Raw genomic sequence first — 24022 nt, 5'->3', positions numbered from 1 at the left:
TCATCCTCATCATTCTGATATTAGTGGGAATTCACTAACACCCCCTCCCTTGAAGAGTTGCTAAGAGACTTAAGTGAAACAAGCTTGGCCATGTACTCAGCACTCAACAACAAAAGGTCACGATTGTTATTCTCGTCATCCGGCAAACCACTTATTGGAGACAAAATACTGTGTAATAAACATTTTTGAATGGGCACCTTTTCATTGATTCTAACACATCAGATGGCACTTGATAACTGGCAGGAGAGTATATGGTCCAATATTTTATTGATTAACTCACCAATGCTTTCCGTTAATTGGAAGTTTTGAAAAGAAAGCTTGCTGGTAGCTCATGGCATCACTGGTAGTCAAAGTCCTTTATGCAGAAAACTGGGGCTTTCAGCTGTGGCAAGGCCCTCTCCACTTACACTCAAGACAAGCAGTATTCACTCCATAAGCATTTGTTTATTCTTCACCCTGCCATGTGCTAGGCACTGGAGATAATGGTGGGAAACAAAACAGGAAATGGCCCCTACTCTCAGGGAGAAAGACAGTAAATAAACAGATTTTGCCTAATCTGGGAAATGTCAGGCATTCCTTAGGTCTGGTAGCAACAGTTTCTAATGGTGGGACTGCCAAGAGCATCCCAAGAATCCTTGTGGAAGAGCCAGGGCAGACCCCTTGGGAAGAGATGGTCTGGAGTGACACTTGCCAGCTCCCTACCTCCTCCAGACTGTTGGGAAGGGGGTGGGGGAAGATGAGGAAGACAGGGGATTGCCAGTGGGCCCCTTCCTGGGCCAGAGCAATCAGATCCCTGTGGCCCTGAGAGGGATGAGGGTTTGTGAACACTTGCTCTCCTGGCCTGCCTTCTGGGAGCAAAGGTAGAGAAGAAGCACAATTTACATAAAAACTAAAGCAAGGTCCAGTGCAGCCTGGCAGCTGAAGGAACTTCAGGTCCTTTTCCTCCTGGGTCTCCAGGTGAAATAAATCTGTTGGAATATCTAGTTCCCACAACAAGCACATTTAGTTGGGGCAGACGTGCAAGTCACAGGGGCGTTGCTCAATGGGAGAGGAAGGAGTGGGCCCTGAGGAGAAGCTGAGTCAGCCCCCAGCTGATGTCATTTGCCTGCTGAAGAACGGCTTTCTCACCTCCTGAGAGGAAGAGAGGGCTGAGCTGGGCAGGCCTGCGCTGGAGAAGCTGCCGAGCTGCTGGCCGTCGGGCTCCTGAGGACTATAGGTAAATGCCTGGGGACCTCTGCTGTGCTTGCTCTTAGCTGACTGATTTACTGTGTTTCCCTGAAAATAAGACCAGGTCTTATATTAATTTTTGCTCCAAAAGACGCATTAGGGCTTATGTTCAGGGGATGTCATCCTGAAAAATCATGCTAGGGCTTAATTTCCGGTTAGGTCTCATTTTCAGGAAAACATCGTATCTCAGACCCAAGCTTCTTGAGACATCCACACGTTAACTTTGTTGTGTGCTCTCCAGAAAGGTTCTTACAACCTAGAAAGATTGGTTTATGGCTGATGAGTTTTCCCAGTCTAAAGAGTTACCTAAAGAATTCCATAGATGGTTATGTAGATAAGTTCAGAATTTACATAAATAAATTCAGGCAGCTGAGAAAATGGAACATCCAGGTATGTGATTTGTTAGTATAAGTGGGGCATTAAGGGACTTTGGGACAGAACTCTTGAAATTGGGGCTCTGCTGCTAATTCTAAGATACGTAGTCCTCCTTAAATAGAAGGTGTAGGGGACAATACTTGCTTCGTTGTGGGCTGGCAGTTGCTTTCTTTCATCCACTGTCGCTCACTGTTTGCCCCCAGTACCACCCCACCTTTCTTCTACACACGCAAATCTAAGACCAAAGAGTATGCTGAAGCTGTGTGTTGTTGAAGACCTATGACAAGACAAACACTTGCGAGGAGTTTAATCTGCAATCCCATACCATAGCCACTGCCGTGGAATAAACTATGTGCCAGGGACTCCACTGAAAGCTTTTATGTTTATTATCACCTTTAATTCTTACAGTACCCTGAGACTCAAAGAATGAACCTGAGACCCAAAAAAGGTAAATGGCCAGGGGTCCCACTGCTAGGAAGTAGTGAAACCTGCATTCAAAACTTGGTGTGGCCAACTCCAAAAATTTTTTAAAGATTTTATATGTTTCCTCTCCATTGGTTTCCTCTCCTATTTCTATTACTCTCTAATAGTAGTTCTCAAATTGTGGTCTTAGACCAGCAGCATCCGTGCCACCTGGGAACCTAGTAATACTAGAAATGTAAATTCTTGGGCCCTTCCCCAGACTCATTCAATCAGAAATTCAAGGGTAATGCCCAACAATTGGTGTTTTAATAAGCCCTCAGATGAATCTGACACTTGCTAGAGTTTAAGAACCAGTGCTCTAGAGATTCCTCTTAAGTATTGATGGTAATAATTAAGCTCATATTTCTTACAAATATCTAGTCAACTGAAAAATTATAGCCTCCTTAGCACACGTTTACTTCATGTCATTCAACTAATTTCTCATGTGGGTATAATGTGGTATTTTAGTTTGGGTTGATACTAAATCATTTTTGCCTAAACAATCATGAGTGAACACGTGAATCAGAAAATCATTGTATTCATTTTTTTATCAAAGTATAATTTACATCCAATAAAAAGAAACAGATATCGGTTGTAGAGTTTGAGTTTTGACAATGGTCATACAACCACCATCTCAACTATAGAACATTGCCATCCTGCCTTCCCAAGAAATTTCTCTTGTAACCTCTCCTATCCCCACCTTCTCTCTCCACAGCCTCCAAATCACTGATCTATTTTATATCACTATAGATCAAGTTTGGGGTTTTTTTCTAGAGTTTCGTATAAATGGAACAAGGCAGTATGTGATCTTTTGTGTCAAGTTGCTTTCCCTCAGAATGTCATCCATGTTGTTACGTGTATCAGGAGACAGTGCCTTTTCTCTGTTGGGTAGGATTCCCTTGGGTGAATATACCACAAAGTGTTTCTTTATGAACTTGTTGATGGATGTTTGGGTTGTTTCCAGTCTGGGGCTATTATATCTGAAAATACTTTAGTTTTGAAAACCCTCGTATTTTAATGAAGTTGGCTGGGTTTAGAATTCCTATTCAAAAGTATTTCCCCTCATCATTGTAAGATACTGTTTCATCATTTTCTTCCATCAGTTGTTTAGAAATCTAACATCAACCTGATTATTGCATTGTTGTTGTTTTTTTTAAATGTCTGAGCTATTTTGGGTGGTGGGGGGGGGTGGGGGAAAAGATAAAATAACTCAGACATTGTTATCTATAGCTATAGGTCTGTTTACTTATTTTTTTATTAGGTTGGTGCAAAAGTAATTGCAGTTTAAAAGGTTAAAAATAATTGCAAGAACCGCAATTACTTTTGCACCAACCTAATGGATTCCACATATAAGTAATATCATACAGTATTTCTCTGTCTGACTTACTTCACTTAGTATATTTCACTGGGCCATTTTTTACTGTGTGTCTTCCTGATTCCAATATATTTACTGAAAAACAAATGTGCTGTCTTACATCCCCCAAACCACACACAGACGGAGCCATCTGCTTATATTTCACAGCACAAGAACACGTACATTAGAGCCCCAAAGTGTCAGTCAAAATTAACCTTGCTATTGGGCACTCGTGATTTATCCATCTCAGCCCACACCTCCGTTCTTCAGAGTGTAGGGACCCCTGCTCAGGCGCCATCTCTCAGAACCATGGGTCAGAGCAGTAAACCGACTCACTTTCTGACCCACTGGGGCAGCCCGTTTAAAGCAGAGCCCTGAACTGAGAGTTCTTGTCCAAACGCCAGCTATGCCCCCCATGTTGGCTGAGGTGATCTTCAGCTTGCTCCTGGGGTCTTTAACCGTAGTCCCATTGCCCCTCTGCCTGCCATCTGACCTTCCCCCCCCCCCCACCCCCAGGTCCTGCTTGCTTTCAGCAGCTGCATGCTCCTAGAATGTACTTTTCTTGAGTAACCCGACTGCTTAGATGCTCTCAGGGAAGCAAGTGAGAGTCAGGTTCTCAAGTCAAACTCCAGCCCTTCCAAGCTGACCTTAGCACACTATTAAGGAAAGAGCTTGGAGCTAGATGGGCCTGGGTTTGAATCCCAACTCAGCCACTAACCAGTTGTTATTAGGTATGTGATTTAACCTCCTGGAGCTGTTCTCATCCAGAAAATGGAGATGGTTAAACATAACTAAGAGCTCTTGAAAGCGGAAACAATGAAACAAGATGGAGACTGTATGCTGAGCTCCATAGAGATGAGTTCCCAGCTTGGCTTCATCAGCCACACCAGAAGGCCTAGCTCTATGGCTGGCTGACAGACTCCAGATTTGAGGCCTGGGAGATGGTGGCCTGAGGTGGTGGCCTGTAGTATATGTGGGGTGAGCATGTGGGATGGGCACTGGGTATGTGCCTTCCTCAAGTGCTGGATGGAGAGTTCTGTGGGGGGCCAGGGGCTCTGTGGGAGCCCAGTCAGCCAAAAATGAGATGCCCTGCCAGCCAAAATTGAGCTGCCCCAAACCCCAACCATATGGAGCGGGGCTGGGAGGGGGCGGGGTCACCGGGATGCTCATGCCTGGCCAGGCCAGGACTTTGGGCATGAGTTGCCTGTAGTCCTTCTGAACTTTGCAAAGGAAAAGAAAGTTCTTTGTGGCTGTACTTATCACCTTTGAACCTGTTATCTTCAAAGCCATAAACCTGACCCACTAGACTATAAAAAGTGACTCATTTCAACCATTCTCTGCATCTTGCTCCTTGACAGTCACCACACGCCCGCCCAGCCCACGGTAACCAGAAGCTACCACCATGACAAGGGACCAGAATGGAACCTGGGAGATGGAGAAGAACGAAAACTTTGACGGCTACATGAAGGCCCTGGGTAAGAAGGAGGCCAAGGGGAAGGGAGGGAGGGCAAGCTGCTTCGAAGGATTGTGGCCTCGCCCTCCAGACAGTGCCACTGTGGAGTTTCCACAGACCTGAGTGGCAGCCTACTCCTTGCTGACTAGCTGTGTGAGCTCAGGCAAGTCATACAAATTCTCCAAGACTCAGATGCCTCGTCTGAAAGTTAGGAATAATAAATGAGATTGTGTCTAGAATGTCCTTAGTATGCTTAGTACCTGACACACAGAACAGAGACCCTGAATGGAGGATACACATGCACACACATGCATGCATGCGCGAGGAAAGCCAGCCTTGAGAGGATAACGCAGTAACTCCCCGGTTAGGTAACCAGCAGGACCTGACATTATCCAGAAATGACCCCTGCGCTGCAATAATGTCAGTCTTGTTGTAATGCGGAAGCAGAACAGGAGTGGCTAAAGTATCTCTTAACCTGGGGAAAATCGAGCCCCCAGAAGACTAGGAAAGGCTTTTGTCATGCAGATCCAACAACACACCGCTTATATGATTTCTGAACTAGACTCCAGGCCAGGGGCTGGATCAATGTGTGTCCCAAAGTGACTCTTTTATGGTATCGATTGTGGGGCTGGCAGAAAACACTGGAAACCTGAGGAACTAGACACACAGAGGGGAGATCACGTTGCTGGCAGCTGTCATGGGCCAGGCACTGGGTGAAGAGCTTTGGCAGCGCTTGCTCGTTTCCTCCTGCAACAGCCTCGCGATCCCCTTGTGCAGCTTTAGCGCTTTCCACATAAGAAATTCCTGGCTGGAACTTCCCCACACAAAACGTGAGAAAAGCGGCTGCGGGGAGGGTTGGAGGCCCAATAATTTGGATGTGGTGATGGGCAGTCTCATCGAGAATAGATGTCATCAGTTTTTCTGTGCGATTAACTTGTAGCTTGATGAACATTTCTACCACGTCCCTTGAACGAGGAGAGCTGTGACATATTTGGCAGTATATAAAGACTGGAACTGTCGTCACGTATTTTGAAAGTGTTTCCAACACTAGCTAGCCTTTTTTCCCTTCCTGGTTATCAGGATTTTACCTCAATGTACACGGGAAAAGAAGGAGGAGGCAAAAATCCTCCTATCAGAGCCCTTACCCTGTTGCACCTATTTGGTACCCTGAGTGAGCCATAGTGAGCCCCACAGTGTCATGGAGCCCCAGGAAGTTGCTCCAGCTCAAGTCCATGATGCCCCATGCAGAAATGCTTCAGCTGAAGTCACCTTCCCACCACAGAGACAGGACACCTGATCCCTCTCACCTGCCCAGGGGGACACAGTGGAGGAGGAACGGGCAGTGACTGAAAATAGGTCTCCAAGGGCTCAGCTGGAAGCAGCTAGGTGGGGCCACCCCGTCAATGTAACCTGCTGAAAGCAAGCCAGCAGACTTGGGCAATTTCCTCCGCACACTCTCACCCGGAAGGCAGGGTTGCTTTCCCAACAATGACACGTCAGCGAAGCTTGCCTTCCCTGCCCTTCTGAGCATAAGGTCTCTGGCATTTGGGGAGAACACAAGTGGGGATAGATCTCAGCAAATCCCAGGTATGTAAAAGTCATTAAGTACAATTCCACTCCTTGCCAAAAAACGTGTTTCTTAAACGTCAGTCCTCAGCACCAGGGAGCCGGCTTTCTCTGTGGGCCTGATTGCTGGTTCAGTAGGGAAGGAGAGACTCCAAGGGACTCACTCCACACACCAGCTTCCCCACTTGACTCAGCTGCCAGCCTCAGCAGGGTGATATGTCATGCAGCCTTGGGGTTTGCCCCAAATTATCAAAGTCATTAACTGTTCAAAGAGTGAGTGTCAAGGGTCAATAATACCTCCTCTCCTGCCTCCTTCAATACCTGGTGTTTCCTGAGGCCCTAGACTTTTTCTTGACTGCAAAAAAGCAGCTGGTAAACTTTTATCCTGCGGAATGTGTTCTGTCCTGAGGTCCTCCTTCAGGCTGGATCAGGGAGTGGGAGGAATGCTCTTCAATTTAGAGGGGAGCCCAAGAAGGGAAGATCTCAAAATGAGGTCCCAGCACTCTGACAGAATGCTGGGGGAGAGTCCATTAATGGCCCAGGAGTGCGGCCAGTACCGCATGTACACAGAGGAATCATTAGATTTCTCTACCAAAGCTGTAGGTGTCACCCGTGAAAGCCGGGGAATGTGCCGTCTGAGACAGAACAAAGTCCAGTCTCTGTTCTCAAGGAGCTCAAGATGGTGCAGACAGTCAAGCTGTCGCTGTGCACAAAAGGTGCTCCTGTTTTCTATTACAGTGTGACAAATCCCTACCGCCAATGTAGGGTCTTTAAGCAACAACAATCATTTTATTATTTCCTCACATAGTTATGAGGGGCTGACCAGATTCACCAAGGTAGTTCTCACTGGGGACCCTGTTTCAGTGGCAGTTGGACAGTGGCTGGGGCTGGAGCCATCTCAAAGTCTTCCTCATCCCTGTGTCTGTCGGTTGGTGATGGCCGGCAGCTGAGACTCCAGCTGGGACCATTGATACCTACATGTGGTTTCCCCGTGTGGCCTGGGTTCCCTCACAGCATGCTGAGGGTGTCCAAAGACAGGAGACAGGAGCTGAATGACCTTTTATGACCCAGGCTCAGAAATCACATAGCATCACTCCTATGGGGTCCTATTGGTTGAAGCAGACATGAGCCCACCCACATTCAAGGGGAGAGTACACAGACCCCACCTGTCAGTGGGAGGAATGTCAAAATCACATTCTAAGAACAGCATGTAGGATGAGAGGTAGTGTTACACTCATTTAAGAAAATCTCATCTGCCACAGATGGGACAGTGGCAGATTTTGTCCCTGGGGCCTGAAAGGGCTATATTAACAATAGAATAAGAAGTGTGTACAGGGTGGTGGTGGTGAGAGCTACAATACACAGATCATTGACGCCTTTCTGAGTACTTCTGGGTGGGGGTTTGAAGGAAGGAGAGGAGTGTTCCACGCAGAGATGGAGTCAGGGTGGCCCTGTGGGTGTGTGCAAAGATCTAGCCAGTAAGAACGTGGTGTAGCTGGGGGGAACAGAAGGAGTTGTGATGCTAGAGGGTGAAATGTGAGGAGGAGGTGAAAGAAGAGCCAGGAAAGCTGACAGGGAAGGATTTTGGAGGCTTTGTCCTGCAAGTACAGAAATTGTATACAGAGGAGAAAGAAGCCATCAACGCTCACTTGTACAGCCAGCGGGTGAGTAGATCAGCAGAGGATGTCAGAGAACTGAAGAGGTGGCTGCAAGGGCTCTGAGAGATGGTGAGAGCAGTGCCAGGAAGGGGAAATAGGAGTCCAGAGCAGGAAATGGACTGGATTTGGTGACTGGGTGGGGAAGACGTAGGGAGACAGCCTAGAAAATGAAACACCATCAGGTAGCTTTAATTAGGAAAGTGGGGGCATACACTGGAAGGTGTGTATCCTACAAGTGCTCAAATAATGTTAAATTTAGACAGCTTTTAGGAAATCTTTATTCCATGAATTGTAACTATTAGGAAACATCCAATGCTTCTCTTAATTCACAAAAGAAGATGAGGATCTTGTAGGAAGACCATCTTTTCATTTAAATTAACATGTACAGATTTAAAAGAGCAGTGGCCACTGCAAAAGTCCTGGTGGGCCTCTGGAGAATGCCACCAGGAAGGCAGCCAGTTTAGAGGCTGAAGTCAGGCAGCTCTCACGTGAGTGGCCTCCACCAGGAATTATTTCCTGGATACCCACAATATTCACAATCCTGTCCTGATTGTTTAGGAGTGAGTGAGTGAGTGAAAAGCGAGGGAGGGAAGGAGAGAGGGAGGGAAGAAGGAAAGAAGGAAGGAAAGACTGTCTGATGCCCAAGGAGGAGTTAGCGTCACAGAATGTGGATTCCCGCTGGCGCTCATAGTCAATGAGCCAGTACACCTTGCCCAAGTCTTTAGTTGAACCACATGTACCTAGTTGTACTTTCAAATGGGGAAAGTGCTGAGGGTTGGAAAAGGCCCACGTGAAGATAAATTTGGTCCCTTCCTTGCATGTGCTGGCAGCATCCCCACCCTGACCCCAGCGGTGAGTGCTAGACTATGGGTGAGGAGAGAGAATAGTGCAAAGGGGCCAGGGAGGCCCCTAGAGACTCCAGCCTGCCTCTGCTGGCCAGGGAAACTTTTAAACCTATCTGGAGATGTCCATGAGGGCATGAGAGAAGGAGGCAGGCAAGGGGCCAGGCCAGTTTCTCTAAATGTGTTATCTGGAGGAGGAAATGGCATGGAAAAACTGAGAAGATTCCTCTTCCACTCTGCTTTCCACAATTGCCCAAGAGTGCTGATGACTTGAGAATTAAGGAGAACGGGTTTGAAGCCCATCAAAGCTGCTCTGGGAATGGGTCTCAGATTTCATAGGATGAAAACGTGTGCATCTCAGCTTTTTAATTTACAAAGAGTGCCTCCCCTTTTAGTCTGTAGCTTTTCTCACAAGCACGTCACAAAGTATTTTAATGTTGAGAGGCATACTCATATTTCAACTTTATGGCTTGCATTGTTCAAAATGCAGTTACGAAAAGTATGCTTTTAATAAAGTCACTTCAGTGTTGTTGTTTTTTTCTTCTGTAGCAGCTACAAGCCACATATATTATTCAGAAATAGCTTGCCTTTGGACCTTTTCCTCTGAGATAGAAATTCATTTCACCTGGCTATAAATCAGAGCTACCTTTAATCCAGAAAAGCAGATAACACATACTTGATAACACTGGTGTTAAAATATCATATCAGGAAAATAGTTTTCTCTGCAAAGTACAAAGAGGAAGTGTTTTTATTCTACAGCTGCAGGTGAAACTTTCCTTTTGATTAGAAATATCACGAATCTACCAACAGGACATTTGGCTCCTTTCCCTGGGGTGAAGCATAGGTGACGTGATTAACTAGCCTGTGTAAATGATAAAGGGTGGCCAAGAGGCCACACCATTTTTCAATCCAGAGAAAAAGTGATGCTTGATGCCATTTGCATAAAGTCCCTAATAAGATTCCCCAGGCAGTGATCAGAAAGATTGACTAGGGATGGTGTTTCCAGGATAAACCAGTTCTCTCAGCAGTAGGCATTTTCAGCTGTGATCTACCTTTGTAAGCAACCAATGACAAGCAATAATTTTTGTTAGGGAAGCCTTAGTTGTGAATGATAAACAGAATGTATTTGTAGAGAAACTGTTGGGAGCTCCGGCCTAGCTGGGTAAGATTGAACCCACCACCTAACGTCTCTGGGCCTTGACCTCCACATCTGGGGAGTGAAAATAGACTTCTCTCTGAGGAACACTGCGTTCTAAAGTTCTCTGTAATTTTCAATTCTTTCTTTGTTGTTTTGCCTGGAGGAGCCCTCTTCTTTGTTTCATCTGGTTAATGCATGACCTGAGGTTCTCTTTTCCCATCTCCCAACTAGGGTTCCCAGCAGCAGGACGTAACATGGACCTCAGCACGGAAGGCCAGAGCAGGAGCTAATGTTGTTTCTACCCACTGGCCAAACTATGGAGTGACAAAGCTAATAAAACACCTGTGTGACAGGCCAGGGTTATGTGAGGGAGTGTATCAGCCACCATCCTGACCGTTTCTTCAGAATCCTTGGGTTGCATGGAGCAGCACGTGGCTGTGGGGGTAGATGAATATGACCCAAATATTTCACTCCAGACTGAGAGCCAATCTGGTCACTGTTTCTGACCGGAACAGAAAAGGCCAAGATATAGGGGCCAACGTGCATCCAATACCCACGAGCTCCATGGCACTGTATAATGACTTTTACCACCAGTTTAAGAGACTCCTTACATTAAAGAACTCTTTGAGATGAGCCTTCTTTTCCCCATTTTACTGTGAGAAAATCAAGGCTCAAAAAGGGAATGTGACATAGCTGGGAAATCAGGGCCCTCACCCTCACCCTTTTATACCAGTGGCTCTAAACTTTAGCACACACAGAATCACTTGGAAGGCTTATAAAAACAAGGTGGGCCCAACCCCCATAGGTCTAGGGTGGACCCCAGAAGCTACATTTCTAAGAGGTTTCCAGGTGCTGTGTTGCTGCCAGCCCAGGACCTCACTTCGAGAATCACTGTCCTAAACCATGCTGCCCCCATTAATCCATAAGTATTTCTTGAGCACCTACTTTGTGCCCAGCTCCGTCTGGTTATGTGGTGACACAGAGCGAGGTGACAGCATTGTCCTTGTCCTCGTAGAGGTGAGACTTTGGAGGAAAGAACAATCAACCCCGTGAAAAGTCACAGGAAAATAGTGTCGCCTGGGGGTGTAAAACAATGTGGCCTGGATAGCAGGTGAGGAAGGAGGCAAGAAAGAGCAGAACAGGCTGGAGAAGGTAAGGCCGGGTCTGGGCCTTAGGAGATTTGGAGAGCTGGGAGCACAGAGGCAGGGATTCAGAGAGCAAACATGCAGGAAGTATCTGGAAAAATGCAAAGGACTCCAAGCAAACTGGCCTGTGAGATCAGGGGACTTAATGACGATGATGATGCCAGCAGCTACCATTTATGGGGACCTTACCACAAGCCGCCAGGCAGTAGGCAGAGCTCTTCACAAACACTATCAAATTTTGTCCTCAAAAGAACCTGATGCAGTTATCAATAACTCCACTTATGGCCACTGCTCTCTACTGCTTCTAGGTCTGGACCCTAGTGTCCAGCAATGAGCCTGAAGTTAGATACAAAGATGTTATCTGATGTGCTAGACTGTGTTTCTGGGTAGGAGAAGAGAAACATGAGTCAGAGAGTGACATGTTAGCCCTCTGCCTGCTGCAAACATGTGGTGATACTGACTAGAATAGGGAAGGCATTCCTTAGTGGCTTTTAGCAATTTTAAGGAAGAATTCATTTTTAAGTGAGAAATCCTTGACTACTTGGTCCTGTCTAGGTTTCTCCCTTCCAAATGGGCCAGCAGTTGCCTTGACGGGAGAAAAATTAAACAGATGTTTCCATAATTGCAGGGCCCAGGTGCCTGAGATAAATGCCTCAGAAGGGGTGTTGTCCGCCCTTTCCGTATTATGTTCTGTGGAACTGCTTGTCCCACCATGAAGCCATTCTATGGCCACAAAAGATTGGGAAAGGCTACCTCTTGTATCCTGCAGTTGGAGTTACAAAGCATCTTTCCTCGATTAAAGACTCCATGCAGTTCTTCAGTACAGAAACTAGCTTCTCTTGGTTTCAATTCCTCATTTTTCAAGCTTAGTTCATCGTGAGTGTTGTGTGTTTTTTTTGACCCCCAAATGTTGTATGGATCTGAGCCCCATGGCAAACAAAGTGGAGCACCATGGGCTCTGCAGCTACTGGCCAAGATGCCTGGAAGTATTTACAGCACAAAGGGCAGCAGACAGAGCCTTGGTCTCACCCATGTCCTGTGGTCTGCAGTCTGTGTGGCTTGGACGTGCCCAGGTACAAGTTCATAAGCCCTGGAGCTAAAGCTAATTGAGCTCCCAGACTATACACAGGGTTAGAGTGTCACTGCTCCAACTCAGACTTCTTAGAGAGTCCTGGGCCCAGAAAACAGTTGCTGTTGGGTGAGGACAGTATGCTAGAGCATGGGGGCATATCAACTGTCCCAAATGGGGGGTCGCTTCCAGCTGGATCCAGAAGTCCCTGTGACTCCTGAGGAAACATAAAGAAGAGTCAGAAGTTACTGGTATCTTGGGGAGCCATGGAAAGTGCACAAACTTGGATGGTCTGACCTGAGGAGATAGGCCAGACCAGAGCTTGTGGAGCATAGTGCCGGCTCTGGAGGCAGACCATCCTGGTCTCAAGTTCTACCTCCATTGTTTCCTCACTTATAGCCCAAGGCAAGTGACACACCTCTCTGAGCCAGTTTCCTCTTTGGTGAAATGGAGATAATATAATACTTATGGGTTCGTTGGGGGAATGAAGTGAGGGAGGTTTCCCGAGGGAGGTTCCACCACAGGGCACCAGTCCTGATTGGTTCCAAGGCGTGTCTTAATTACCACCCCAAATATGACCCCCACATTCACCTTACCTAAAACTCAGCTCCTTATGTTCCCCCATAAAACTAGTTCAGCCTTTTATTTCCTTGACTCTTACCTTGGTCATCCAAATGCAAAACCACCATTTTCTCCTCCCGACTTGATTCTTCCACGTATCCATCCAATTATCAAACCCTTGGGATTGCTGTTTCAGCTGTGTATGTTTAGACAAGTCAACCTCTCCCAGCCTCATGTCATCACCTATGACAGGAAGAAGTAGATGCTTAAACAGTAGCTTTCAGATTTTTTAAACCATAGAAGTCTTTCTCCAAACAGCTCCCTATGAAGCAATCCAAGATCTAAAACCATCCAGAGATTCTGGGTCTGGGATAGGGCCCAGTAATCTGTAGTTTTCACGTCTTCCCAGGTGATCTTAATGGGCAGCTAGCTTTGGGACTCATTGGTGAAGCCTTAGACTTGGTAGGTTCTCAACAAATAGCAGTGAACAACAGTTGAATCAGGCCCTGGCATTCATGCACCAGCTCATGCCAACTTGAACATAATTTCTTTTTAATTTAGGATAAAGGTATGTAAGCCTTTTACCTCCTAGGATGCCTGGTATTACTTAAAATTATTCTCTTATAATAATAGCTGATGTTATACAATTGAGTGTCCAAAAGACCAGCCAGTGCCGTTGCCCATGCAGATGTGATTCTGCTGTCGTCCAAACACCCAGCTTGGGCTTCTCATTTGGGGGGAAATGGGAGTGAGAGTTACCGAAGAGGAATTCAGAAGAAAATGGATCAGAAATGAAATGGGGAGAGAGGGTGAGGGAAATGATACTAGGCTGCTATGGAAGGACAGCAGACATGGTAGGGGGCCAGTGAGCTGAGATATTAATTCTCCAAATTGACACAAGCCACCTGAACTGTTTGGTAACTGCTGATCTCTCTCTCATTAACACAATAGTATTTATGCCCCACCAGACAGCACAGGGTGAGGTTTAATCACCTACCTATCATAGAGTTGGGGCTGGAGTTGGGGCATAGAGTTGGGGCTATTTCCCAGAAATAGCACTTAATGAATCTGAACTTCAGGACATTATTATCCTTGGTATATAATAGAATCAGTTTCCTTGTTTTTGAAGTTTTCCAGGTATAAAAAAAAAAAAAATTAAAGATTTAGATTGGTATCCGAAGATATCTGGAGAATTTGCAGGCATAAAAAGGGTCAAGTCTGATTTGGCTAGAAACCAAGAGCTTAATGATGTTCACAGCAAGGATAGAAATTTAGCAGTTCCAGAATTATCCTCCGTTTCTAGATCTATTCCACGGGACCACGACTTTTTGTCTCGGGTGACATTTTACGCACAACCAGAGTTAGCAAGGAGGTCGGCTCAGCACTTAACTTCTTGCTGTAAAATGAAAAGCTTAGAAAATGAAACACTCCTTTGAACGGCATGCTCCCTTTTACTTACTAATGGTCTGTAAGAGATGAATAAGATTTCCTTTAAAATATCAAGACAAAGACAAGCTGTGGATGGAGTAAATGCAGCAAAAGCTTGGTAAGTGTTGAGTCTGGGTAATGGGTGTATGGAGTTCCTTGTACTCTCCTCTCTACTTTGATTTGTTTGAAATTTTTCATAATAAAAACATAAGCAATTGTCTATCTTTTCCTTAAACACAACCAAAGAAATCTCTGAGTGAGAGTTTATTTAAGTATCTAAAATATGCTTAAAGCTGTACTGGGAGCCAATGATTGAGGGAGAACAGCCTAGCTAAGTAAGCCCCCAACCTGTTTTTATTTATTTATTTGTTTGTTTGTTTGTTTGGTTGGTTGGTTGGTTGGTTGCTACACGCACAGAGTCATTAATCATTTTTGGCACTTGGGGGCAGAGTCAGTTGCTCCTTAGGCAACCAAGCCTATTATAAATGGCCTCCTTTGCCTAGATTCTTGTTCTAGCCCTACAATGCCTCTTTTTTTTTCTTTTTTCTTTTTCTTTTTTTTTTTTTTTTTGAGGGCGCATCTCACTGGCCCATGCGGGGATAGAACCAGCAACTTTGGTGGTATCAGCACCATGTTCTAACCAACTGAGCTAACTGGCCACCCCTATTTATTTATTTTGTGTGCGTGCGTAAGTTTTTTTAAATTAAATTTATTGGGGTGATAATGGTTAGTAAAATTATATAGGTTTCCCAACCTGTGTTAAAAATGGAAGTTTGTACATATCCTTCCCTGCTGTGGATCTTAACAAAGTTCCATCTTTACAATCTAGACTGGTTATTTTTAAGCAGTCCTTTTTCTTTTAAACCATGAAGTCTTTTGTTCAGTCAACTCTTCAGAGGAAATCCAATATGTGAAATAGATAGAATGGAGCTGCTGTGGTGGAGGGGGTGTGTGTGTGTGTGTGTCTGTGAGCAGGCACTGGAGACTTGCAGCTCAGAAATGAACCCTGCCTGCCCCTCCCATCAAGGCTCCTGACGAGGCCTGAGAAACCCTAGATTCCCTAACAATTGACTGAGATGCCCAAACTGGTCATGTGTAAGACAACTCTTGTTTCCCACTTAAGCAAAAAAAAAAAAATGTAGCCTGCCCTGATCTGTGTCTCTAGTCTTGATTGCTTGGGCTTGTTAAAGAAATGAATGAGCCTGGCTGAACACATCAGAACCTCCACAACTCCCTTTCCCAACAGGTATTGATTTTGCCACCCGCAAGATCGCAGTATGTCTGCATCAGACAAAGATCATTGAGCAAGACGGCGATAACTTCAAGACGAAAACCAACAGCACATTCCGCAACTATAACTTGGATTTCACTGTTGGAGTGGAGTTTGATGAGCACACTAAAGGCTTGGATGACCGGCATGTTAAGGTACTAACCTTGGCGGGCCTTTTCCCCTGTATGCTCTGCAGGGGCCGGCTATTTGGCTTCACAAACAGAAAATGACAGGAACAACCTGGAAAGATAGGCTCAGGATAGACTTAAGGATGCTGGAAATAAGCATCATTATCTTATGTAGGAAGATGCAAGCTGGCTTCTGCACTATGCTTATAAGCAAAGGACAAACTAAAGGACACTCATCCCTCTAGGATCTGGAGTAGGAGCTCAGCTGAGACTGACATGAGCCTGGCAGGCAAAGAGAAGAGGGCAAGGCAGGGACGGCGACTGTGTAGCTGGGAAACGTAGCTTCGTCCGAGGGACAGCCCTGCTTAGCCCCAGCCAGGCATGGCCATGGGGGACTGAGGCCTCAGGCTGCTAGGTATATTTTTTTTCTCTTTTCAAGAGATGTTGAGAATTCATATGTGTTTATATGAAATATCTCAATTTTAGATGATCCCAACTGACATATCTTTTTAGAAAAATGCAAACAAAAAATTTAGTATAACACTAAACTTTAGTATAACACTATAACACTAACATGAACTCAGACTTTCTCCAGTCCTACCAGTAGTAACTTAGAGAAATCTCTGGCAAGTTTGTGGCTTCTGTGTCAGCATCACCTTAACTCACAGGACATAATCAAAAAAACCCTCCAAGCGTCAGAAGGCCAGATGTCCAGCCGCTTGAACTGTTTGGGTATTGGTAGAACCCTGAAGGAAAGCAGGCAACTCCGAGTGCACAAATGGGGAGTTACCTCAGAGCTCCAGAACTGGAGTTTACAGAAGAGGCAGGGCCTCACCCAGAGGAGCAGTTGGTAAATAAGGCAGAGAGTGGTAGCAGGGAGAAGTGGGGTGGTGACGGGGACAGTAGGGGTGACAGCAGGTCCCCTCTCCTCCAGGGTCACTGGTGGTATCTCAGCCTAGTGACTGACTGCTACAGTGTTCACACCCACATTCAGTGTGACTGTTTTTGGTTTTCCAAATCCAGTTATACCTCATCAGTCCCCACTAACAGGACTAGAGAGAAATCCAATCTCAGTCAAGTTTAAGGATTTCGCCACCGCAGTCTTAGCATCCTGCAAGAACCCCAGGGATTATACAGTCCAGGAAAGCATTCCTGGTTTGTCGTTTAGCATGGTTGCCACTGTCTGTGCCCATGAAGTTTATATGAGGGTGGAAAGCTTGAATACCCATAGCACCCACTCCCTCTGGGCCAACACAGCCACCAAGACGTCTGCCCTGGCTCCCAAACTGGGGAGGGTGGAGCTGGGTGTCCTCTCCCCAGGTACCCATGCGCTCACTCCTAGCAGAGGGCCAGTCCCTCGGAGTGCCAAAAGGAAGCCGGGCCCTCCACCCCGCCCTTCCGCATTCACCATGAACTTCACTGTCCTCAGAGCCCCACTCTTCTCTCATGCTTCCGGGAGCTCTTTCTAAGTTGGAGGTTTCAACTCTTCCCCCACAGCAAGGAACAGGCTCCTCTCCTGGGGTTGGAAGGGAAAGCTATCATCATTCTTTGGTATCTACGCTAAAGCGAAGAGAGAAGGACACATTTTATTTCTCAAGTTGTCCTATAGCATTGATAATCTCAGCCATCATGTCAAGGTTGAATTATATTTAGTGTTCCTTGCTGAAGAAAAGTAGGAAATGAAAAGCACTTTGGAAATGCTTCCATCAGAGCAGTCTTGGCATGAGAGCCTAAGCTTCCGAGGCCAGGAATGGCCCTTTGTGAATCCCTCCCTGAGAGGTTGATGGATGGATGGGGATTTTTCTGAACTGTGTGGCTGGAAGGCCAATTCATCAGACACCAAAATGGATAGAAATCTTGCTCAGAATTTTTGCATCACTCTGCTGTTCTAATCAGTTCAAAACAATTCATTTCCCTGGTCTTTTCCATTTGGGATGTGGGCTATTGAAAAACAGACCTATTCTCTCTGAGTTGTCCTTTTATCACCGTTGATGGCAGAGGACTCACTCTTCCTGAAATAAATCATGCCTTTTCGGCCCTTTCCAACCCTTAAAGGATTCCATCTGTTAACACCCACTCTTCTGCCTTTCCACCTTTCACTCTTCTTGTCCTTGGAGCCCCATCCTCTCCCCAGGATCAGCTTTTAGCCCTGCAGACAGAGAAAATCCTCCTTCCCTCTTCTTGTCTCTGCTTTGCCCACAGCAAAAAGCTGTGGCTGACACACACACACACACACACACACACACACACTCACACACACACACACACACACACACACACACACACACACACACACACACTGGTGGGGGCTGAGAAGTACCCAGGACAGAGTTTAGTCAGTCTCCAGAAAAGAGCTGTTCCCATGAGAATCACAACACAGAGCAGGTACCGTCAGGACTACCCACTTCCTATAACTTGATTGGAACCCTTCTGCTGGAAAGGAGCAACAGGGAGTGGGTGAGTCTATCTCTCTGATTAATTTCTGTTGTCCATACATGGTGGCACACCTGAGTGCAGACACGAGCTGTGTGTCTGTGTACACGTGTGTGTGTGTGTGCATGTGTATTTGTGTCGTACTCTTCATGCTCTTATTCTTCAAGGCTCCACTTCTCAAGTCCTCATGAGACCCTCTGAAAACCTCCCATTTCAGCAGTTTGGAGGCGACATATGTGGGGGGGCATTATAGCCCAATAGGCTATATTATAGCCTATTGGCCCAATATATATATAGACCAAATAGGACCCTAAAATGCCCAGTTTTTCGCCATCCCAGAGCAACAGCAATGAAACCACATTGATCATGGGGTCAACTCTTCTCTGAGGGGCTCAGGGACCCCTTCTTCCTTCCTGCAGGTCATATATTCCTCACTGCCTACACTGATTTGTTTCTAAGAGTATTTAAAGCCCCTTTCAAAAATATACAAGCTATGCAAAATTAAATTAAATTAAAAAGAAGTAATTGATGCAATGGAATATCATGTAGGCATAAAAAGGAATGACGTACTAATCCATACTACAACATGAACTTGGATGAACTTGGAAAACATTATGGTAAGTGAGAGAAGTCAGACACAAAAGGCCATATATTATATGATTTATACGTAATGTCCAGAACTGGCAAATCCATAGACAGAAAGTGGTTGGCAGGAGCAGAGGGAATGGGTAGTGTCTGCTAACAAGTGTGGGGTTTCTGTTAGGGGCAATGAAAATGTTCTGGATTTAGATAGTGGTAATGATTTTACAACCTTGTGACTATGCTAAAAATGACTGAATTGTATACTTTAAAGGGGTGAATTTTATTGTATGTGAATTATACCTCAATTAAAAAACAACAAGTAATTGGGACAGTCAGGGCAGAGAAAAGTAGATAAAAATGATGATGTTTAGAACCAATAATGTCATTGCAATGTCCAGGGAGCTCCCAGGAGAAGGCCTCCTCCAGGAGGGCCCCCCAACTCAGGGATAGCCAGAAAAGAGGGTGGGCGATGAAGGAATAAGTCTTGCATGGGGGCGGGTACGCTGGGGAGGGTTTAAAGGTGTTAACAGTATCCTTCAAATGTTCTTAATGTAAACAGTTATTTTCCCTTTTTGTAAAAAACTTAATTTGGGACTGACTCAAATTTACAGAAAAATTTCAAGAATATAACAAAGAGCATTCACACACTCTTTACCAAGGGTTAACCTATTGTTACCATCTTGTCCCATTTGCTTTATTTCTTGCACATGCTCTCTTTCTCTCTGATATATATATATTTTTTTCTGAGCAGTCTGATGTGTTGCCCCTAAAGAAGTCAGTATGTATTTCCTAAGAATTAGGATATCCTCTCATATAACAATAGTATAGTTATCGACTTCTATACATTTAACATTGATGCAACACCTGTATCTAATTTACCATAAAGGGTTGTTTTTAATGATATTAACTTTGGCCACTATGATGGGGGAGATGGCAGTGTGGGCCCATCCAGTGTCCATATTGATGGACATGTGTACACTCCAGTGGTACCATGGAAACGAAGGCAAGGAGGTAGGCTGGCTGAGCTGTTGTCAAGAACTGTCATCAGAGAAGAACACACATGCTCATCTATTCCCCTACGTGGGCTCACCTCCAGATTCTATTTTAACAAAGTCCGTCACGGATGCATTCAACAAGGCTTATCAAGCACTTCCTATGTGCTGGTGAGTGTGCAGAGTCTGGGGTTGCAGAAATGAACAGCTGACATGGCCTCTTCTCTCATGGAGCTTTTTATCTCCTGGGGGAGACAGACACTAACTCAATCAACATGTATGAAGTGTCTGTGACCGGTAAGGCTTATGGACAGGGGATTAGAAGACACAGTGCTTGTCCAAGAAGGAGACGTGAGTCCTTTCTCATCTGTTTGGGAGGGGACTGAGTCCAAGACCAATGATGGACAACAATATATGAATATTCCTTTCTCATTTATATTGGAGGGAAGCCTGGAATACTCCAGCCAACATTTCCCTCCCAGAAGAGCTAGCCAGAAGAGCTATCTAGGAGAGTTACCTATGAACTAAGCGTCTTCAGGACGTTCAAAGGTGTGAGGCTTAGGACAGCCCTGATAAGGAAGAGACATATTTTCCTTAGAAACATGTAGAATTTTATGGTTAAATTTAGGGGGTTTTCTTTTTCTTTTTCTTCTTTTTAAGGAGGGCGCAGCTCACAGTGGCCCATGCAGGCATCGAACCAGCAACCTTGGTGTTATTAGCACCACGCTCTAACCAACTGAGCTAATCAGCCACCCCGATTTGGGGAATATTAATACGTGCAGATGATTGAAAATAATTTAAACAGTAAAAAGTGAAATTTTCTTCCTATCCTGCCCCCAGCCTCTCAGTTCTCTCCCCAGAGACACTCACTGTTAAGGGTTCGTTTATCTTCTTGCAGAGAACCTGTGCAAACACATGCAGGCATACACATCCCCCCCCACCCCCGGTTTTATGCACATGGCCATGCTCCTGGCTTTTTTAACTTAAGCTGTGCACTATGGAGACTGCTCTTCTCCGTAAGTCTAAAACTGCTTCCTTCCATCAAGAGCTGCGTAGCAGGTATGAACCACGCCATGTTTAACCAGCTGCCCACTGACAGAATTTATGAGGCTTCTAGTCCTTTGCTATAACAAACAATGCCGTGATGTGTTGAGGAGTAAAATGAAGAGGAATGAAACTGTCCATAAAATATATAATATGATCAAGGTCAAATATTATTTTAGAAATAGGTAGACTTAACAATCCGTAGAAAACAGATTTGTGCCGAAAGGCAGACGTGAATGTGTAAGGACGGTGAATTAAAAAACACAGCTCGGTTTATCACCAACTGGTCATCCAGCATGCGTTCTATCTCTGCTGCCAGCCCTGTGGTACTAACCAGTAGGCACTGCTGCCTGGAGGAAACCCAGGACCAGGAACTGGTCCACCCTCTTGGTGCTGGATGATGAGGCTGGCACTGGACCATTCGGCGTGGCTCCCCTGAATTAGGGAACTCCTCCGCCTTTATGATTGTTTTACAGTGGGCAGTCCTAACACTGTGACTCCTGTAGGGAACATTCCCTGAAATAGAATTTCTAGGTCAAAAAGTATAGGCAATGTTATATTTGGAAAGGTAATATGAAACTGCCCTACAATAAGATTAGTAGTGATTGATAACATCCACCAGCCACGTAGGAGGGTGCCTGCTTCTCTGCAGTGGGTTATCACTCTTTGATCTTTAACCATATGATAAATTGTCTCTGGAAAACAAACAGCTTTTATTTGCATTTCTCTCATTATGAGTGAGGCTGAATAGCTTTCCTTTAGTTTAAAAGCCATCTACTAGGGTTGTGGTTTTTTGTTTGTTTGTTTTTCCTTGTAAGCTGTTGGTTCACATCCTTTGCTGAATTTCCTATTAGGTTAATGATCTTTCTCTTATTGATTTATAAGAGCCCTTTATCTATAAGGGAATTAAGTCTGTCTGATGTGTGTTACAGCTATTTTTTCCGGTTTGTTATTCATCTGTTGACTTTGAGATATTTTCCCCTTCTAGAAATTTTACATCATTATGTAGTCAAATTCATCATCTTTTCCCCCTCTGATTTGGGATGCCGTCTTTACTATATGATAAAATGGAAGGGTAGAATTCTTTGAAAGAGAACAGAACCAGCCTCGATAAGCCAGTTTGGCTGAAATGGAGGGTGTGTGTGGGAAATGAGACTGGAAGGATCTCGGCTTGGCGGAGGCCAAGGGCTCTGCCCAGTGGGCAAGCAGGAGCCCGGGGATGGCTGCAAGAACTGCTGTGGCAGGTTCAGGTTTGTTCAGTCCCGACCCAAACCATGTATTTGATTTGCCCGCAAACATGTCATTGCAGTCGCTGATCACCTGGGAAGGTGATGTCCTTGTGTGTGTGCAGAAAGGGGAGAAGGAGAACCGCGGCTGGAGGCAGTGGGTTGAGGGAGACAAACTACACCTGGTAAGTCCTAGGAGCTGCCCAGGTCCCTTCTACTGTGCTCACACAAACTGCCTGTTCACCTAGTTGGCGCTTTGACAAGAAAAAGGGCCTTGCCCTCCTCCCCTGAGCTCCAGCCAAATGCAGGTGGTCATATAGTCAGACAGCCATTCCCATCTGGCTCAGGGGACTCCAGGAAGAAGTCTATATGCCTGTTTCTGTGAATGGCTGCAATTAAAATGAAAGTTCAAACTGCGAAGTTAGGGAACCGAGATCCAAGGAGAAATGCAGGGAACCAGTTAAAGACCAGCAGCGGAGAACTGTGAGGCACCCAATTACAATATCCCAAAGGAGGGTGGCACCAGGCCTCCTCACAGTTAGGTGAGGCTGGAAAAAGGGGTTTGGGATATGAGTGGGGTGGACGGGGGCAGCTGGACCTGGGAACTACCTGTAGACTACAGGCATTGGTCTCTCATCATAAGGTATGTCCACCTGATCCCAAAATATTTTCTGTTATTTGGTACTAAAACAGAGCAGTAGGAACAATTGCTGATATCTTTAAATAAATTTTATCTGTCTAGATAGCTTAATTTTTCGTTCTTCAATCTTGAAGGCAATTTATGGGTTCAGCATTCAAATAGTGAAAAATCTTTCACTCCTTCATGTATTCAGTCACTCATTTGTTAAATGAATGGCTCATTCAATGACTGGTTTTTCATTCACTCATTCATGCATGCATTCACTGAGGGAGTCAGGCAGGTACCTGGCTCCAATGCCAGTATTCAGGTCACCCTGATGCCCTTCAGAGCCAGCCTTGCCTCAATCAGAGATCTTTATTGCAGAGGCAATGTCACCTGGTGATAAATGGGAGGCATTCACCGTGTTTCCATCGACAGTTTTCCCTACCTGCTCTGGTTTGGATGATGGATTTTTTTAATTGTAGTACAATCCTCAAGAGTCCCGTGGCTAAGACAATGGATTCATCACCAACTGCACTGATTTCATGGTGGTCCCCACACTCGTGTTTTTCTCTCCTCTCTCAATGGGTCATGAGGTACAGATAAGGCCAGGGGGCTCCCTCTGTCTGAATGAAAAGCAGCATCTTGTCTGAACAGGCAGGCCTGGGGGAGCCCTTCTGCAGCCCACACCCTGTCATTGCCTGTGCCACCACCAACCCACGTTTTAATCACCAGAGGCCAGACAGCCCACACGGTGGAGGGACAGCTCACCAGCCACATCTTCCCAGGCCCTTGCTTTCCAAACCTTTGTCCCCACTAGAGCCTTCTCTTCTTCATGGCTTCACTGCCTTTTGTAAATTAGGCAATCTTGCTTTAATCACGAAAATTGGAGAAATCCCACGCAAGAGGGTAATGTCTTTGCATTTTTCATTTTTATAGTTGTTCAAGCTCAATTCAAGTGCCAGCATCAAACGACTGCTACTGGCAGGGCATGCCGGCTGATTGGATTTGTGAAATGCACTTTGCCCAGGATGACCATGTGTCCTCTTTATTCCAGCAACCCACCCAGATCAAAGACACCAAGGGGGCTGAGGGCTGGGCAGAAGGAAGGCCAGTCATCATTCATCCATTTTTTGATATTGCAGAAGCTGACGTGCGGTGACCAGGTGTGCCTTCAAGTGTTCAAAAAGAAGTGATGGCCGTGAGGGGACCTGCCGAGCACAAGCTCCACACTCCCAGTAAAGAGTTCTTTCCTGGCTTTGGGAAGCAGCCATGGGGAACCTCTGAGTCCTGACAGAGCCCATTAAGGCATCTGGATGGATTTTAAACTAAATGAGTGTGTAACAGTGACAAATGTATTCTTCCTTTGTTGAAACCTGGCATTCAATTAAAAAGCAAAAATCATTCTCCTACTTTGAAACCTTTCATATATCTCTCCCTTTATTTCTAA

General features: G+C 45.5%; 1 protein-coding gene across 1 annotated transcript; it reads left to right on the top strand.

Annotated features, from left to right (window-relative positions):
* The first annotated feature begins 918 nt into the window (after positions 1-918).
* RBP2 (retinol binding protein 2) lies at positions 919-23992 on the top strand. Its single transcript, XM_019746595.3, has 5 exons — positions 919-1216; positions 4777-4893; positions 15525-15703; positions 22037-22138; positions 23718-23992. The coding sequence occupies exons 2-5, from the start codon at positions 4821-4823 to the stop codon at positions 23766-23768; spliced, it is 405 nt and encodes a 134-aa protein (XP_019602154.1). The 5' UTR covers positions 919-1216; positions 4777-4820; the 3' UTR covers positions 23769-23992.
* The last annotated feature ends 30 nt before the right edge of the window (positions 23993-24022 follow it).

Source organism: Rhinolophus sinicus, chromosome 5 (assembly GCF_057876585.1).
Source record: "Rhinolophus sinicus isolate RSI-liver-muscle chromosome 5, RSI-T2T, whole genome shotgun sequence".
Classification (NCBI taxonomy): domain Eukaryota; kingdom Metazoa; phylum Chordata; class Mammalia; order Chiroptera; family Rhinolophidae; genus Rhinolophus; species Rhinolophus sinicus.
This window is presented reverse-complemented; position numbering and strand designations above follow the sequence as displayed.